Source organism: Brassica rapa, chromosome A04, assembly GCF_000309985.2.
Source record: "Brassica rapa cultivar Chiifu-401-42 chromosome A04, CAAS_Brap_v3.01, whole genome shotgun sequence".
NCBI classification, from domain to species: domain Eukaryota; kingdom Viridiplantae; phylum Streptophyta; class Magnoliopsida; order Brassicales; family Brassicaceae; genus Brassica; species Brassica rapa.
Window position 1 is genome coordinate 10,324,318 of NC_024798.2, and position 14,985 is coordinate 10,339,302.

A 14,985-nucleotide genomic window follows, 5' to 3' on the forward strand; every position below is an offset into this window, starting at 1 on the left:
TTTATGCATTAGATTAATGTAATATATATATCATAATTACTCGAGAATCAAGTGAATATAATTGTTTAGAGAGACAATATCATTTCTAATATAATATGTATTAATTGTGAAAATGAATATTAAGAACTTACCAAAAAGTTATAGTAATTGACTTTATACCTAACAATCTTATATATACATTAATATTGGATTCAATTATTAATTAATTGATTTACGATTCTAATGAAATTACTTACATTTGTGTATTTATGCTTTAAATTAAGATATTAATTTACATACTGAATAAGTGAATAGAGAAAATTACTCTAAATAAATAGATTGTGTATCCTAATCCCATAATGGTTTATAAACAAAAGTCCGCTTCTATTTAATTGTAAGTATTGGGCTTTCATCCATCAATTTAAAAGATGTATGTGTTTGTAATATATATATATATATATATATATATATATATATATATATATATTAATTATTATTTTGAAATGGTGATTCTTTGGTTTAGTAACAACCGAACAAAAAATTATATCATTAGTTTTGTTTTGTTAATTAACAATGTGCTTTACATTTTTTTTACCTAGTATACATATAAAAGTCTTACACTGCATGAGAATTATAAGTTAAATTCCATGTAGTACATCAAAATATAAAGATCATGTTCTAATATCAGAACTAGGAAACTGTAAACTGAGTGATGAAATTTTAAAATCATGACTTGAAGACAAAATTTTAAATTAAAAATGGGATGCATAAAACTGTAGAGGTAAATCCGAATTATAGGATTACATAATCATGATATAGTGTTAAATTACAAACTTTTGATATGATACAAAATTTTAATTTTGTTTTAAAATTACATCGTTGCAAAATCATTATTTGTACTATTGTTAAAATCTTAAATACTACCAAAATTTTATCTTTATGATTTTTATCTTATATTTGTTTATATGTTCTTTTCTTCCAAGTTGATTTTTCAAATCCTTCTAATTAAATATAATTTGACTGAAAACATAATAATTTATACTAAATTAAGAATATACTAGATTCTGACCCGCACATACGTGCCGGTAACCTTTCATTTTATAATATATAGTTTCCATATTATATTTTGTCTATAATCATTTTTATATAATGTATTATTGTGATTTCCAAAATAAATAAATTGATAATATATATTTGTATATATAAAATTTTAACATATGTTACTAATTTTTTTTGTATCAAAATATTACATAATTTACAAATTTTTATCCTTTTAAACGGAATGACATTTTAATATTTTTAAATAATGAATGATATTTTATTTATTTATTTAAAAAATAATTTTTTTAAATATTTTAATTCACCAATTTAGTTAACTTTCATTTTAATTCATTTATTACTTCTATTTTAATATAATATCGACTATAATTATAAAATTTATAAAAATAGTATATACATTTTATTTATTTTGTTTTATAAAAGTTATTTTAACTAAAATTAATTTTAATATTATATTATTATTAATTACGAAATTAATCAATGCATTTATTAAAAAACTTTTTAAAACGTTTTATTAGATTTTTCTAAATATATTTTTTATAACGAAAAATAAAATAAAACATTACAGTTAAAATTTATTTATTATTATTTAGATACTTTAGGAATTTTATATATTTAATAAATTAATGTAAATAATCAAATAGATGTACTTGATTATGTGGACCTAGTATGACTATTTTATAGTAGATAAAAATGGTACTTCTCTTTTAATAGAGAAATATGAAATAATGAATGATATTTTATCTATTTATTTAAATAAAGTAACTTGTTAAAAATATGTTAATTTACCAATTTAATTAAATTTTCATTTTGATTCATTTATTACTTCTATTTTAATATAATATTAGATTTTGATCTGCGGTTTCAAATTGCGGAATAAATTTTTGGACATTAATTTTTTTTTTGTCAAATATAATTAACAATTGAATTTAAATAATTAATTTGTAAAGTTTATAAGTTAGAATTTTTGTACTTTGGTGAGGTATAATAGATATTAAGTCTCTCTAGAGTTAATAATGACTTGTAAAATAAGTTATAATATTTACAAGTACAACACTTCACCCGTTATTATTTAGATGCTTTAAATTTTATTCTGAATTTATTTTGATTTATATATATAGTTGCAAAATCATAACTTACATTATTTGTAATCTTATAACCTAAATATTTTATGGATGACCTTGTGTTCACAACGTGATTAAATTCAAGTATATAGTTGGAAATTGTTATTTACATTTTTGAAAAATCTGCTTAGTACGTTGCAGATGGATATATAAGGGATATATATACAATTGTTGATGAACTGGGAATCCCAACAGAACTTCTCCCTATATGCTTGCTACCTACGGTTTCCCCTAACCAGAAAGCTGATTATGAACCTCTGATTGATGGAGTTCGATCTCGAATGATTATTTGGTCGACAAAACTCTGTTCTTTGTTGGCTTCTTTCAATTAGTCCAGTCCGTGACTGTAAACAGTATAAACTTCCGAAGCTATGCATTTTGTCTTCCTAAAAAGTGTTTCGAGAAAACAGAAAGTCTTTGCACAGCCTTCTTGTGCTCTGGTTCTCCAAACCCAAAAGTTAAAGGAGGAATAGGACTCTTACACAAAATTGCTCAAGCGTTCTCCTTAAAACTGATATGGCGTCGTGTCTCGAATGAGCAATCTCTTTGGATAGAATGGACAGTACATGTCATCTTGTTAAGCTAGCTCAGCTTTTGGGTTGAGTTCTTAATCACCTATGGCTTTAATTCGGTCTAATCCGAATACGACATCCGACCCCAACGTGTACTATCTACGCGATAATGGAGTCCAATTTTGATAGAGGCCTAACTTGATCTCATTTCACCATCTTCCAACATGATAGAAAAAACAAAAAAAGGTGAAATAAGATATATCGTCATTTGTTTAGTTGTTACAATTATATGATCTCCTTTGTAAAGTACCAAAGGACAGACTGATCTTTAAATTTTATATAAGTAAAAATTTAAAAAGGGTCCACATTTCTCACCCCACCGACGATTTTTATTTCTCTTTTTGGAGCACCATCTTTTATTACACGCACAAATCTTTTGTCCTTTTGTCAATCAATCAAAGAGTGTTGGGTTGTTGAAGAAAAACTAATAAAAGACTTTGTTTTGTTTCTTTCTTTAAAAAGAGAAAGACTTGTTTCACTGCTCTGACGGTCTAGGAAACTTCCATTTTTTTGTATTAATTTGACTTTTTCCCGGTTTAAGATTTGTGTAAGTCCGGTTCGTTGGATCAATTTCGGTGATTTCGTTCGGTTTATGCCTCTGTAAATCATGCCGACCAACAATAAAAAAGACAGAACAAAATATGGAGAGAGACAAAGAAAAATATATGAGATTTCTTGTCACTTTACTTGCACATAAAAAGCGAACATCTTTCGATCATTCAATCTTCTTGTCCTAAACTTATTGAAATCGAAAAAGAAAACAAATGTTTTATAAATTCATATAAATCTCAAACTCCAACATAAAAAAAAAAAGAGTAAGGACTACTAATCATCAAGTTTTGACCACTTCTCTCCATCTGGGTTTCATCTTCAGTTCCCATTTTGTCAACTCAAGTTCAGCCCCAAAGAGAGGAGAGAGCGATCTTTCTTTTTGTCTTTGCTATTCACAAATTGAGATTATTGTTTCTTTCTCAAGTCTTTTTTTTTGTTTTTGATTACATTTATGGACGTCTCTTGATTTCTCTTTATAGCCCCTCTTTCTAAAAGCCATTTTGTTTCTTTCTGATTGTACCAAGAATGATTGATCATCAAAAGGGTTTTGATTTGACAGGTTTCTTCTAACTATAAAAAAAAGACCATCAAAATCTTAAAAACTTTTTGAAATGGGATCTGGAACTGGGTTTTACTCAGATCAACTAGATCCTAAATGGGTCGTTGATCCTCAACATCTCTTTGTTGGTCCCAAGATTGGTGAAGGATCTCATGCCAAAATCTATGAAGGAAAGTAAGTTCATTATCTAGTTTTTGACTTCAGTTAATATTGTTTCCCTCTTTTCATTGGAGTTTGTTCTTCTTGAACTTTGGTTTTCTTGTTTTAGGTATAAAAACAAAACAGTTGCTATAAAGATTATTAAAAAGGGAGAATCTCCTGAAGAGATTGCCAAAAGAGATAGCAGATTTGCGAGAGAGGTCTCTATGTTGTCTAAAGTTCAACACAAGAATTTAGTCAAGGTTCAGCATCTTTCTTGCTAAAAGGGTTTGGTTAGAGTTAGAGACAACACTACAAACGTTCTGATTATTTTTTGTGTGTGTAGTTCATTGGAGCTTGCAAAGAACCAATCATGGTTATAGTCACCGAGCTTTTACTCGGTGGTACATTGCGTAAATACCTTGTGAGTTTGCGTCCAGGGCGTTTGGACATACGTTTAGCTGTTGGGTTTGCTCTTGACATTGCTCGCGCAATGGAATGTTTACACTCTCATGGAATCATTCATCGTGACCTCAAACCAGGTAACATTTAAAAACCAACAACCACACTTTCAAGACTTCATAAATAAAAAAACTTATTAATCATTTTGGATTGCAGAGAACTTGATCTTGACCTCAGATTACAAGACTGTTAAACTAGCGGATTTCGGTTTAGCTAGGGAAGAGTCACTAACCGAGATGATGACTGCAGAAACTGGTACTTATCGTTGGATGGCTCCTGAGGTACTAACTCATATGCACCACGATCAAATCATTTATTTGGTTCTAGAAATTTGCTTAATCCCAAATTATGGTTTAATTAAACAGCTTTATAGCACGGTCACGTTGAGGCAAGGTGAGAAAAAACACTATAACCACAAGGTAGATGCGTACAGCTTCGCCATTGTCTTGTGGGAGCTTATCCACAACAAGTTACCTTTCGAAGGCATGTCGAATCTCCAAGCTGCTTATGCTGCTGCATTCAAGGTTTGATTCTTTATTTTCAACTGTTCTTGATTCCAAGAATTGGATTCTTGATTTGGAAACCTTTTGATTCTTGATCCCAACCCTTTGGATTCTTGATTCTCAAACCAGTGAGACTGGTTGTATAACCAGACATTGCTTAACCGGATTGTTTATCTGTTTGTTTACATTTTCCGGTTAGAACGTGAGGCCGAGTGCAGAGGATTTACCGGAGGATTTAGCAATGATAGTAACATCTTGCTGGAAAGAAGATCCAAACGACCGACCAAACTTCACAGAGATTATTCAACTTCTCTTACGTTACCTCTCCACAATCTCAGCACCGGAGCTTGTTCCTCCCTCAATGAAACGTGTTTTCTCGTCAGAAAACACCGTTCTGCCACCAGAATCGCCGGGAACTTGCTCACTGATGGCTGTTAGAGACGGAGATCAGATTACTACAGACACAAACTCGCCTGAAAAGGAAGGCAGAGGAAGCTTCTTTTTCTGCTGCTAATTTTAGATGATTGTGATTGGTTTATTGGTTTAATAAAAGGGAATGGAGAGAAAGTGGTTTAAAATATGTAATGAATAATAAATGTATTTAATTTGGTGAAAGATTTACAGCTTAGAGTTATTGTTATAAATTCGTTGAAATTATGTATAGTTTGGTCATGTTTTTCAATTACTACCAGATATGAAGAAACAAAACAAACAAGGTCTTCTTATGTCAACAATACTTAGGACTAAATTGTATCCTAATGACAAATCCTAGCTGAACCAACATACATCATGTATCCAACAACTTCCAAACATACTTAACCAAAAGTAGGAAACGTTAGAGTTTGCTAGTCCTAGTAACTCTATTGAAAAAACTTGACCTGGATTTTGCACTTGGACGAAGCTCTTGGAATCATTAGTAGCTCGGCCATGATTTGCAGCTTTGCTTCACTTGATGTCGCCTGAGCACAAACCTCCACCAGCTCAAGGCATGGCAACTTTCCCAAGAAATGCTTCGTTTGTTCAAGCTCGTTTTTAGAACCATAGTACTCGTTTATCTTCAGGACCTCCACCGGAGAAGACAATAGGCAAGAATACTCTGAATAATCATAGTGCACGGAACCCTTAAAACAAAATAAAAGAAAGATTTACAATAACAATTTGGATTCAAGATTTACAAATAGAAAATAGCTTTAGGGGGTTATATATATATACCTCGATGATGAGAGTCTTTAGATTTGGAAATTTCTTTATCACATTTGTTAGAGAAAACCAACAGCCTTCAGAAAGGCCAAGAGATAACTGAGACACCATTACAAACATTGGGATTGATTCATTCAAGACATCAAACATCTGAAACATTAAAAAAGAAAATTCATCAATCAATTGCAACTTCAAGATTATAATCAAAAGAGAGATGGGAACAGTTTACCTCCACAGCTTCACTGGTTAAGCTCAAAATCGCAACGTGTTTTAAACCATTAATAAGAGTCATGGGATTGAAAGTAGTTGCATGGTAAGGCCTCCAGACACCTTCCTCATCAACCCAAAGGTTGAGATTAGCTTCAACAAGGGAGTCGAGATTAACAGTTAGATACTCCTTGGGAACATAGTCAGAATACTCCAAGTAGGTTAGAGCAGGAGTATGGAAGCTAACGTTATCAAACTCATGGGTAAGACACCGAGAATCAACTCTAATGTTCTCCTCGTCAGTTTCATCATAAGAGAACCACTCCCTACGTCGAATAGTAAGTCTCTTAAGGGTCGTACTAGAGACGGTGGAGCACCATTTCCAGCGTTCGAACTCGATGCCATCCATCACTAACTCCTCCAGCACAGGGGACTGAGAAAGAAGCGTATTAAACGAGCAGCGACCATCGAAAGCAAAGAACCGAACAGAGTCTAGAACAAGAGACTTGAGAGCTGGAAGAAAAACATCCGCAGGGAGAGCTTCAATGACAAAGCCAGGCCCTAGTTTCATGGTGGAAACTGTCTTGCAGGTTAGAACATCACAAGGCAGTGAATAATAACAATGTCGTTTTCTGGGAACTTTGATGTGGAGTTCAAGAACCAAAACACCACGGTTCAACACGTGACGGAGACAACGGTTGATAAGGTCTTCGTACCGAGCGACATGTTTACATTTGAGAGAGAATGTCCTGACGCGAGAGCTGACAGGTAGAGCCAATACTCTATCCGCAAAATCCTTGAAACGTCCTCCTGCTGCACGTGTAAGTGAGCCACTGAAGTGAAGGTTTGGTATGATGGTGAAGAGAGAACGCCACCGTTTTGAGAGAAGAGTAGCGAAAGCAGCTTCCTTTGCGGAGAGAAAGGAACCAATGTGGTGAAGAATCTCATCTGGTAGATCACTGATTCTATCCATACTTTTTTTTTGTTAAAATCCAAGAGAAACCCTTAAAGAAGAAAAAGAAAAGAAACTGAATTCTAGACTCTCTAAATCAGCGAGAGTAACTAAAATGGGAGACTTGCAGAAATAGTGGTAGACGGTGACGAAGAATCTGATCAACTCTTCAATAGAGAACGGTGAATCGATTTACATTATTAGTAAACCGAATTTTCCATCTTCGAAGCGAACTTTTTGAGCAATGGTGGAGCAATCTTCAAAAAACCCTCAAATGCATCGCAGTCGCAGAGAGATGTCTTGAAAAAAAAAAAAATACGCCGTTGCCGGGGATCGAACTCGGGTCACCCGCGTGACAGGCGGGATTACTTACCACTATACTACAACGACTTTGTTGCTAATAATCACAGTGTTATTAAATATATCAATTCCTTAGTACTTGTACCCAACTATTCGTATTTCTCTTAATTTCCCCAGTTATTGTTGATAGAGTTGTGATACATGTCCACGGTTTACAGTTTGTAAAACAGTTTGTAATTTGTGATCAATAAAATCATTGAGATGGCAAAAAAAAAAAGGAGTTGTGATGTATACAAAAGAATCAAATTATTACTTGAGGATAGAAAGTAAATATTTGTATAGTAAATGAGAATGATATGAAACAAAATCATATCTTCCAATACATAAATTTGTATATGTCACAAATCCTAGTTACTTTCAATTGATTTGAAATTGGATGATTAAGGTTTAAGGAAACCTTCGAGTGATTTTCTGATTTAATGTTCATTGAAGAGAATAAATTAGCAGAAATGGAAACTCAAAATCAGGCAAAAATAAATTCGCAGGATTCGATATTGCGAAATTTCAGCGATGGTTTTTATATATAAATTTAGATTGTGATTCAGCGCACTAATCGCAAGTCTCATCTCATTGTTTCTTTTTCTTTTGGTTTTCTGGTTGGTTCATCGTAAGGTTATCTCCAGAAATCTCGGTTTGTCACCACTTTTAACAATATCGCAGATTAGAGGAAACCGTGTCAAACCGATGCGCACAATTCGAATTCCATGGTTTGATAACTCGGATTTAATCAGATGTTTAAACAAAACTCTGATCGGTAGGATTACGAATCCTGACACTCAGAATGTCGGATCACTAGTTTCAATGATGCCCAAGATCTGGAAACTAGATGATGATCGTGTAACCGGTAAGGATTTGGGTTTGGGAAAGTTCCGGTTTGATTTCAAGAGAGAAGAAGATATTCTTGAAGTGCTCAAAACAGAGCCTTTCAGTTTTAACCAATGGATGGTTTCGATTGTAAGATGGGAACCGGTTGTACACAAGAACTACCCGTCTGATATAACGTTTTGGGTCACACTCGTTGGTGTTCCTACTCCTTTTTGGTAAGATTGGGTATTGAGGAGAATAGGTGACGAGCTTGGTACTGTTCGAGAAGTTGATGAAGTCAATGCAAGGGTTAAAGTGACTGTCGATGGTACGAAGCCATTGTGTTTCGAAATACCGGATCGGTTTGAAACCGAGGAGGTGGATGTGAAGGTGGAGTATGAGAAGCTTTTCGGTTATTGTGCGACTTGCTTTCGTCTTTCTCATTACAAAGAGTCTTGCCCTGAAAGCGACTTACGCAAAGATGTGGAGGAAGAGAAAGATTTGAAGATGCATGCAATGCAACTATTTGCATGATGGATTGAACCACGTAAACCGTCAAATGATTGTCAAACCGGCTCGTCATTTTCTTTATTTAATCGTTAGTATTGTTCAATGATAACGAGAGTTATGGTCACTCCTCTCTCGAATTTTCATATTTCCCTTTGCTTGAAGGAATTACGATTCCATTTTCTTTTCATTTGTATTATTTCCTGTTTAAGAAATAAAACATAATTAATAAGATTGGCAGTTTTAGTCTCCATTTACGATTCATATGTTCTTAATTATTATTACAACAAGTTCTTAACTTCAAACGAAATATTGGATAAAATTCATCCGCATTATAAAGATAGTGTTCTACTTTCTAATTTACAGATACAAGTTTATGAAAAACGTATCAGCATGATGTTTCATGGTCAAGGTCTCAAGGGTTAAGAAAGCAACATCACTTCTCCCTTTAATTTAAGATAACAATTATAAAGAAAATGACAACAACATGAAAAGAAAGAACAAGGAAGGAGCGAACTAGAACTAAATAAAAGTGGAAGTTACAGCAGAGTTACTGTATAGGGAGAACCATAAAGATGAATGAATGGATGTGCGTGATCTTCACGCTTCACTGTTTCAGGCATATGGAACAGTTGTAAGTAAAACTTGATGCATATTTGCAGCATGCAAGACACCTGTATGTTGACTTTGGGGAAGATAGAGTAAAGTCAAACTGTGGGTTTGGTGAGATTTGAGGTTGGTTTCACGTGGAAGGTCGAAAACATGACTTGCGCAAGAGTTAAATTACAATCTGATGACTTGGTGCATTTGAAAGCTGCACCACTCAGATCAGGGTCGCGATCCAAGCAAGGTGATTTCGTGATTTGTTATGACTCGGATACTTCACAGATTGCCAAGAAGGTATTGTAACTTAGATTGCATCTTATTTTGGTACACAGCTTCTCATTGTGATGCCAAAGAATTTGATGAGTTGTTCCCAGAAACGTATAACTTATACATTTTGTTTTGATTCAAATTTTGAAGTTCACTTCTAATTGTATACTTGTCTTCGTCTTTTCTACAGAACAAAGAGAATGCCTATAGAAATTGGACCAAGTAGCTTTGCTTCGAGGAGGAAAAACATTATTGTTTTAGTAGGAAAAAAAGCACGTGCACAATTCTGTTTATAAATAGAAGTTATTTTCAAATGATGCGATTAATAATCATAAAAGCCACAAGAAGAGCACATGAATACACTTGAATCTGCCTTACTTTTCAGAACCAAATCACCCATACAACGGCTTTTACATACATAGCAAGTTGGCCGAGACATGCTATCATTGGGAAGCAATTCAAATGTTCCTTTGTCACGTATCACTAAAGTGTATCCAGGTCTTGGGTGTAATAGATTTTTAAATACGCATTTAGTATGAAGAGTGGAGTTACAATCACCACACCAGTAAACCCCTCTCTTGGGGTATACTTCCTCTTCACATACCCCGCAACAATATGTTGAATTCACATTTCCTTCACCATAGCATAAAGAGAGAGGATGGTCATCGTATTTGTGTCTTACCTGTGTGGGTAGAGTAGCGCATGTGAAGCATAAACTGAAGCCTCCGCAAACATCATGATTAATGCAACCCAGAAGCATAAAATGGACTGAGTTACAAACTGAACACCTCTTGTGTGTCGTCTCATAGTTAAATTGTAACAAATACAACCAATGTGGATGGCTTTCATGATAAAATGCATCAGTAATTGAAGCACACTGCACATCAATATTCAAGTTGTCTCCGTAATATGAGAAATCGTTGCAATGACGTAGACAAGCTTCACAAACAAAATAGTTATCATGCTGAGCATACAAAGTAAGTTTTTTGTTGCTGACGGGGTGCCTTTTTTGCAGAGGAAGATTAGCGCATGCATCGTGAAGTATGAAATCACATTGTGTACATCTGTAACACCTTTCAGAATTAAAAGGAAGCGTGCATGCATAGCAATGTTTATCTTCTTCTTCAAGTCCTAGTGAAACCTTAAGATTGTGTTCATGGCTAAAATGTTTAATTAGGTTTTGATCTATCACTTGGAATGGCTTACTTTCTTCTTCTTCTTTTTCAGGTGTCCCTTCGAGCTCTCTCCCATCCCAAAGTTCACCAGCTGTGGCACACTTTGAATGAACAGCATAAGAGCAAATTAAGCAAGAATATGCTCCATATATTCCATTGACAGGCGCACGGCATACCCCACAAATCCAATTCCCCGGGCCAAGAGAGAAAACATGAGCGATGCGGTGGTCGTGGCGGTTGATATATATAACACGTGGTAAGAAGATGCATTTTCTATGGATTATGAAACAACATTGAAGACAAATATACGGGTACTCTGAACTGCACAACCCACATGCATCACATGTGAAGGAGAGTTTTATCGGTACTTGGTGGAGTTCATGCTTGTGGGTCTTATTTGGCTTCAGGATCAGAGGTCTTCTTACACATTGGATACATATACGGAAAGCACAAGGTAAACACTGATACAACAGTATCAGCCTATCTTTTTCACATAGACAACATGTTTCATATCTTTTGTGAGTGCTTGTGAGCTTGAGAGGGTGTTTATGACGAGAAGGAATGTTGGGGTCTATGCATTCCTCGTGGACATAAAAATCGCAGCGATCACACTTGTAACCTTGCTTGTTGTCATGGACATCTTCTTCGTAACATACATCGCATTTTGATGAGATTTTTGTAGATTTTAAAGGAGTATCGTGACAGGGACATCGTTTTGAATACATTTCTTCCAGGATTGCTATGTTGGACTTGAGTCTTTTTTTTCTGGCACCTTTGAAGGAAAAGATTGCAGTTTCTATTTTCTGTCTTCTTCTTACACATATATAAGATTTTTTGTATATTGAAAAGAAGAAGAACAGGAGATAAAATGAATTAATTAATGTCTTTATGGTTAGTAGAATTTATAGTTATCAGTTTGTCTTGAATCAGAACCTTAGATTGCCTATTTTGATGATTAAAACTAAGAGATAACTTTACTGCATAACAGAATCGAATCCTTTGCCTACTGAACGACCCCATAGTTACGTAGATTCTTTTTCATATAAATCAGTTTTTTTTCCCTAGATCACACGGCAAAGAAATCATTTATATAAAACTTGATGCACATTCGTCGCATGCATGACACGTTTATGTTGACTTTGGGAGAGATAGAGTAAAGTCAAACTGTGGGTTTGGTGACATTTATGGTTGGTTTCACGTGGAAGGGTCAAAAACATGTCTTATGCAAGCGGTAAATTACAATCTGATGACTTGGTGGATTTTAAAGCTGCACCAATCAGGGTCGCAATCCCAGCAGGCGGTTTCGTGTTTGTAATGATTGGTTATGACTCGGATGCTTTACAGATTATCCAGAAGACATTGCAACTTTGATGTTATTTGAGAGCATTTGCGACTGTAGTTAGCTTATGACTTCTTTGAAAATCCTATAGGCTAACTCACCTCAAAGGTATCAGTTCGCTTCTTAATAAGAAGTTCTTATGGCACTAAAATGTTTGGATCTTCAACATGATAAAAACAGTTGCTAAATAACAAAAACTCCGATGAATCAAAACTTCATTTCGCAGATTCTTTGTTCAAAGCAGACATTTTTTTTTTTTAAAGAAACTCTGCACTGTAACCACAACCGGTCGGATCTTTCTATTTAAAATGCTAAAAAAAAAACCCCCAAGCTGATAAAACCTTGAGTGCTAAGTTTTTTTCTCCTTGTCTGTTCCTAACATACTCACAACTTCGGGACAAGGGATAAAAGAGTAATGTGATATGTACCTCTACTACTACCTAGCTTGCTAGTTTCCTTGCACTTTTCACCGCGGCCACATAGAAATGCAACCTCCAAAGCATTGTGTTATCCTGAAACAAACATGTTTTCAAAGTTTTGTTATAATCATATGATTGGACCAAGAAGTCTATGTCAAACTTTTTTGATGACTTACTTCCTCCTCCAAGTTGACAGTGACCTCATCAGAGAATGCTTTCCCCGAAGCTGCACGGTGGTCTTTGATGATTTCAGCAATGCGTTTTAGATTTCCTCCAGGAAGCTCCTTGATTGATCTCTGAAGATCTCGCTTCTCGTCTCGGCTCATAGGTCTGCCAATATGAGTTAACAGACAACAAATAAGCAAACAATGGAAAAAGATTGTCAAGGATGAGAGTGAGAGAGAGAGAAAGGTAAGATACTGCATTATATACCTGCATGAAGTGGCCACATTGTCAAGGAGTTTCTCGGCCTGCTGCTGCATGTTGTTCAGCTAGCAAAGCAAAGAGAAAAAGATAAATTTTGTGCTTCAGACAAGATATGGATGTAGCTATGTTACACGAGCTAGATATGTTTTACAGAAGAAGGAAAGGTGGTTAGAGCATTACGCTGGTAAGTACATCATCCGTATGTTTCTTCACTATTTCCTTGAAAAGACGAGGATCAGACTTCAAGAGTAATTGTATATCATCCTCCACCTAAGGGAACAGATGTGAGGAACAAAAAGGACTTCATAAACACCTATCGGGAGAAGAATGAAAGAACCGTATCATCTCACCTCTTCATTGGTTACTGAGATTGATGGTTTTTTGTTACTCAGTTGAGACATTAGGAGCATGCTGCGAGCACGCGACTGCATCTGCAAAACGAATTCCAAAATATTAATGCCTCTCCTCTGAAAATATAAAGCAAACCATCAACAACACCAAATGTGATATTTTTGGAACAGTTCAGTGTACCTCATCAACTCCTGGAATGAGATCTGTCACGCACTGCCTTAACAAGGCTTTCAACTTCTCTCGTTTTAAACTTGAGATCCCAGCTCCTATAATTTCAGTAGAAGGCTTCTTAGTGTCACCATCTTCATGATGAGGGAGCCTCTCTTCTTGAGACAAGAGCTCTGCTACTTGATCTCTGTAGCAACCCAAAAAGTTTGGCCCAGTTGTGCTGCTATCCGTTGAAGGAGGAGCTTCTTCCGCTGCTCTTTTGGTCATAGCTGTGGACAACAAACATCTCAAAGTCTCAGACAAAAGGCACATGTAGCAAAAAGAAACTCATCTTGTTAACATTTGACAGCGGCGCAACTGAAATTCCTAGTGATGTCTACCCTGAAAGTCTAAATGAGTGTAGAGAGTCTTTTGATGAGAAGCTAACATTTTTGCAGGTTTAGGATCTACTATTCAAGGTTTTGAAAGATGAGAATGCCATTGAACTAACTTGTTATACCAAACCTACATTGTTAATGTGTATGGATCAAAACATAAACACACAAATCTTGCCTAAAACCCAAAAAAGTCATCAGCTGAATAGTTTCTTGATCCTGAGATCAACTGCATAATTAGTTCATTGCCTAAGAAGATCAAAAGCAAGAGATATATCAAACCGTTGAACTTGGGGATGGACTTAAGCACCATGAAAGAACATGCAACTTCATACCCAAACTGACACTTCACATCCGTCAAATTTCACAAGCAAAACAAACTCTATAACCTAAACAGATCAAAATCCAAACAACATAGAATACATAAGCCGTTATCGATTCGAGCATCGCAATCGCTACATAACGAGAGAAGCGATTTCCAAATCGCCATTGACGACTAGCGAGATTTTTTTTTGTTACGGATGCTGAGACAAAAGATAAAAAGAAAGCGAGAAGGAGACTCACTGAGTGTTGAATCGGAGAGAGGAGTCGCCGGAAATTGGAATCGGAGAGGAGCGATAACCACAGGAGAAAAGAGGAAGCGAACCTTTTAAGTTTTAACAGTTAAAAGAGTGCAAAAATGTTAGAAAAAGGGAAATCAAAATACGAATTATTATTTTCTGATTTGTTATTTGTTTCCACTCATTGGGAAAGGCTCTCTTTTCTCTCTCGGGGATGGACTGCCTGACGTTGTGTTGTTCACGAATAAAACTGCGTGGCGTTTTTGCGGTGGAGATTGTCTTTACTTACACGTGGTGCCTCCAAAATAAGCTACGTGACAGC

General features: G+C 35.1%; 5 protein-coding genes and 1 non-coding gene across 10 annotated transcripts; 2 read left to right on the forward strand and 4 right to left on the reverse strand.

Annotated features, from left to right (window-relative positions):
- Positions 1–1,665: 1,665 nt before the first annotated feature.
- LOC103864006 (serine/threonine-protein kinase STY13) lies at positions 1,666–5,630 on the forward strand. The gene is made up of 6 exons (XM_009141772.3): positions 1,666–4,019; positions 4,114–4,246; positions 4,330–4,525; positions 4,602–4,726; positions 4,811–4,969; positions 5,148–5,630. Exons 1-6 carry the CDS (start codon positions 3,898–3,900, stop codon positions 5,460–5,462), a joined length of 1,050 nt encoding a protein of 349 aa, XP_009140020.1. The 5' UTR covers positions 1,666–3,897; the 3' UTR covers positions 5,463–5,630.
- LOC103864007 (F-box/LRR-repeat protein At3g62440) lies at positions 5,621–7,749 on the reverse strand. 2 transcript variants are annotated; one of them, XM_009141775.3, is made up of 3 exons: positions 6,378–7,749; positions 6,161–6,298; positions 5,621–6,044 (listed from the first exon to the last, which is right to left on the reverse strand). In XM_009141775.3, exons 1-3 carry the CDS (start codon positions 7,326–7,328, stop codon positions 6,006–6,008), a joined length of 1,128 nt encoding a protein of 375 aa, XP_009140023.1. In that variant the 5' UTR covers positions 7,329–7,749; the 3' UTR covers positions 5,621–6,005. The 2 variants fall into 2 exon arrangements, with proteins under 2 accessions (XP_009140023.1, XP_009140021.1); XM_009141773.3 differs by having other exon boundaries at positions 5,649–6,069; positions 6,378–7,715.
- On the reverse strand, positions 7,626–7,697 carry TRNAD-GUC. The gene has a single exon. It is a non-coding gene; the product is annotated as a tRNA-Asp (tRNA).
- Positions 7,750–7,808: 59 nt separating the features above from the next.
- Positions 7,809–10,138, forward strand: LOC117133343. Its single transcript, XM_033289344.1, has 2 exons — positions 7,809–7,828; positions 8,213–10,138. The coding sequence occupies exons 1-2, from the start codon at positions 7,809–7,811 to the stop codon at positions 8,709–8,711; spliced, it is 519 nt and encodes a 172-aa protein (XP_033145235.1). The 3' UTR covers positions 8,712–10,138.
- Positions 10,139–10,140: 2 nt separating this feature from the next.
- Positions 10,141–12,308, reverse strand: LOC103864185. Its single transcript, XM_009141945.3, has one exon. It carries the CDS (start codon positions 11,749–11,751, stop codon positions 10,174–10,176), a length of 1,578 nt encoding a protein of 525 aa, XP_009140193.1. The 5' UTR covers positions 11,752–12,308; the 3' UTR covers positions 10,141–10,173.
- Positions 12,309–12,560: 252 nt separating this feature from the next.
- On the reverse strand, positions 12,561–14,877 carry LOC103864008 (bromodomain testis-specific protein). Of its 4 annotated transcripts, none has more exons than XM_009141778.3 (7): positions 14,668–14,877; positions 13,742–13,998; positions 13,561–13,641; positions 13,391–13,480; positions 13,217–13,275; positions 12,961–13,114; positions 12,561–12,877 (listed from the first exon to the last, which is right to left on the reverse strand). In XM_009141778.3, exons 2-7 carry the CDS (start codon positions 13,994–13,996, stop codon positions 12,806–12,808), a joined length of 711 nt encoding a protein of 236 aa, XP_009140026.1. In that variant the 5' UTR covers positions 13,997–13,998; positions 14,668–14,877; the 3' UTR covers positions 12,561–12,805. The 4 variants fall into 4 exon arrangements, with proteins under 4 accessions (XP_009140026.1, XP_033145711.1, XP_009140024.3 ...); XM_033289820.1 differs by lacking the exon at positions 14,668–14,877 and adding an exon at positions 14,527–14,608; XM_009141776.3 differs by lacking the exon at positions 14,668–14,877 and adding an exon at positions 14,509–14,603 and having other exon boundaries at positions 13,742–14,000.
- Positions 14,878–14,985: the final 108 nt, after the last annotated feature.

What these genes read in the sequence shown, in the direction of transcription:
- LOC103864006 (XM_009141772.3), top strand. Translation starts at nt 3,898, where the DNA reads ATGGGATCTGGAACTGGGTTTTACTCAGATCAACTAGATCCTAAATGG. An exon ending in AACACAAGAATTTAGTCAAG is followed by an intron (nt 4,247 to 4,329) that starts GTTCAGCATCTT and finishes TTGTGTGTGTAG; the next exon opens with TTCATTGGAGCTTGCAAAGA. An exon ending in TCATCGTGACCTCAAACCAG is followed by an intron (nt 4,526 to 4,601) that starts GTAACATTTAAA and finishes TTTGGATTGCAG; the next exon opens with AGAACTTGATCTTGACCTCA.
- LOC103864007 (XM_009141773.3), bottom strand. Translation starts at nt 7,328, where the DNA reads ATGGATAGAATCAGTGATCTACCAGATGAGATTCTTCACCACATTGGT. An exon ending in TAACCAGTGAAGCTGTGGAG is followed by an intron (nt 6,299 to 6,377) that starts GTAAACTGTTCC and finishes TTAATGTTTCAG; the next exon opens with ATGTTTGATGTCTTGAATGA. An exon ending in TAAAGACTCTCATCATCGAG is followed by an intron (nt 6,070 to 6,160) that starts GTATATATATAT and finishes TTTTGTTTTAAG; the next exon opens with GGTTCCGTGCACTATGATTA.
- LOC117133343 (XM_033289344.1), top strand. Translation starts at nt 7,809, where the DNA reads ATGTCCACGGTTTACAGTTT. An exon ending in ATGTCCACGGTTTACAGTTT is followed by an intron (nt 7,829 to 8,212) that starts GTAAAACAGTTT and finishes ATTGTGATTCAG; the next exon opens with CGCACTAATCGCAAGTCTCA.
- LOC103864185 (XM_009141945.3), bottom strand. Translation starts at nt 11,751, where the DNA reads ATGTATTCAAAACGATGTCCCTGTCACGATACTCCTTTAAAATCTACA.
- LOC103864008 (XM_033289820.1), bottom strand. Translation starts at nt 14,593, where the DNA reads ATGGCGATTTGGAAATCGCTTCTCTCGTTATGTAGCGATTGCGATGCT. An exon ending in TCTCAGTAACCAATGAAGAG is followed by an intron (nt 13,481 to 13,560) that starts GTGAGATGATAC and finishes CTGTTCCCTTAG; the next exon opens with GTGGAGGATGATATACAATT. An exon ending in CGGATGATGTACTTACCAGC is followed by an intron (nt 13,276 to 13,390) that starts GTAATGCTCTAA and finishes TTGCTTTGCTAG; the next exon opens with CTGAACAACATGCAGCAGCA.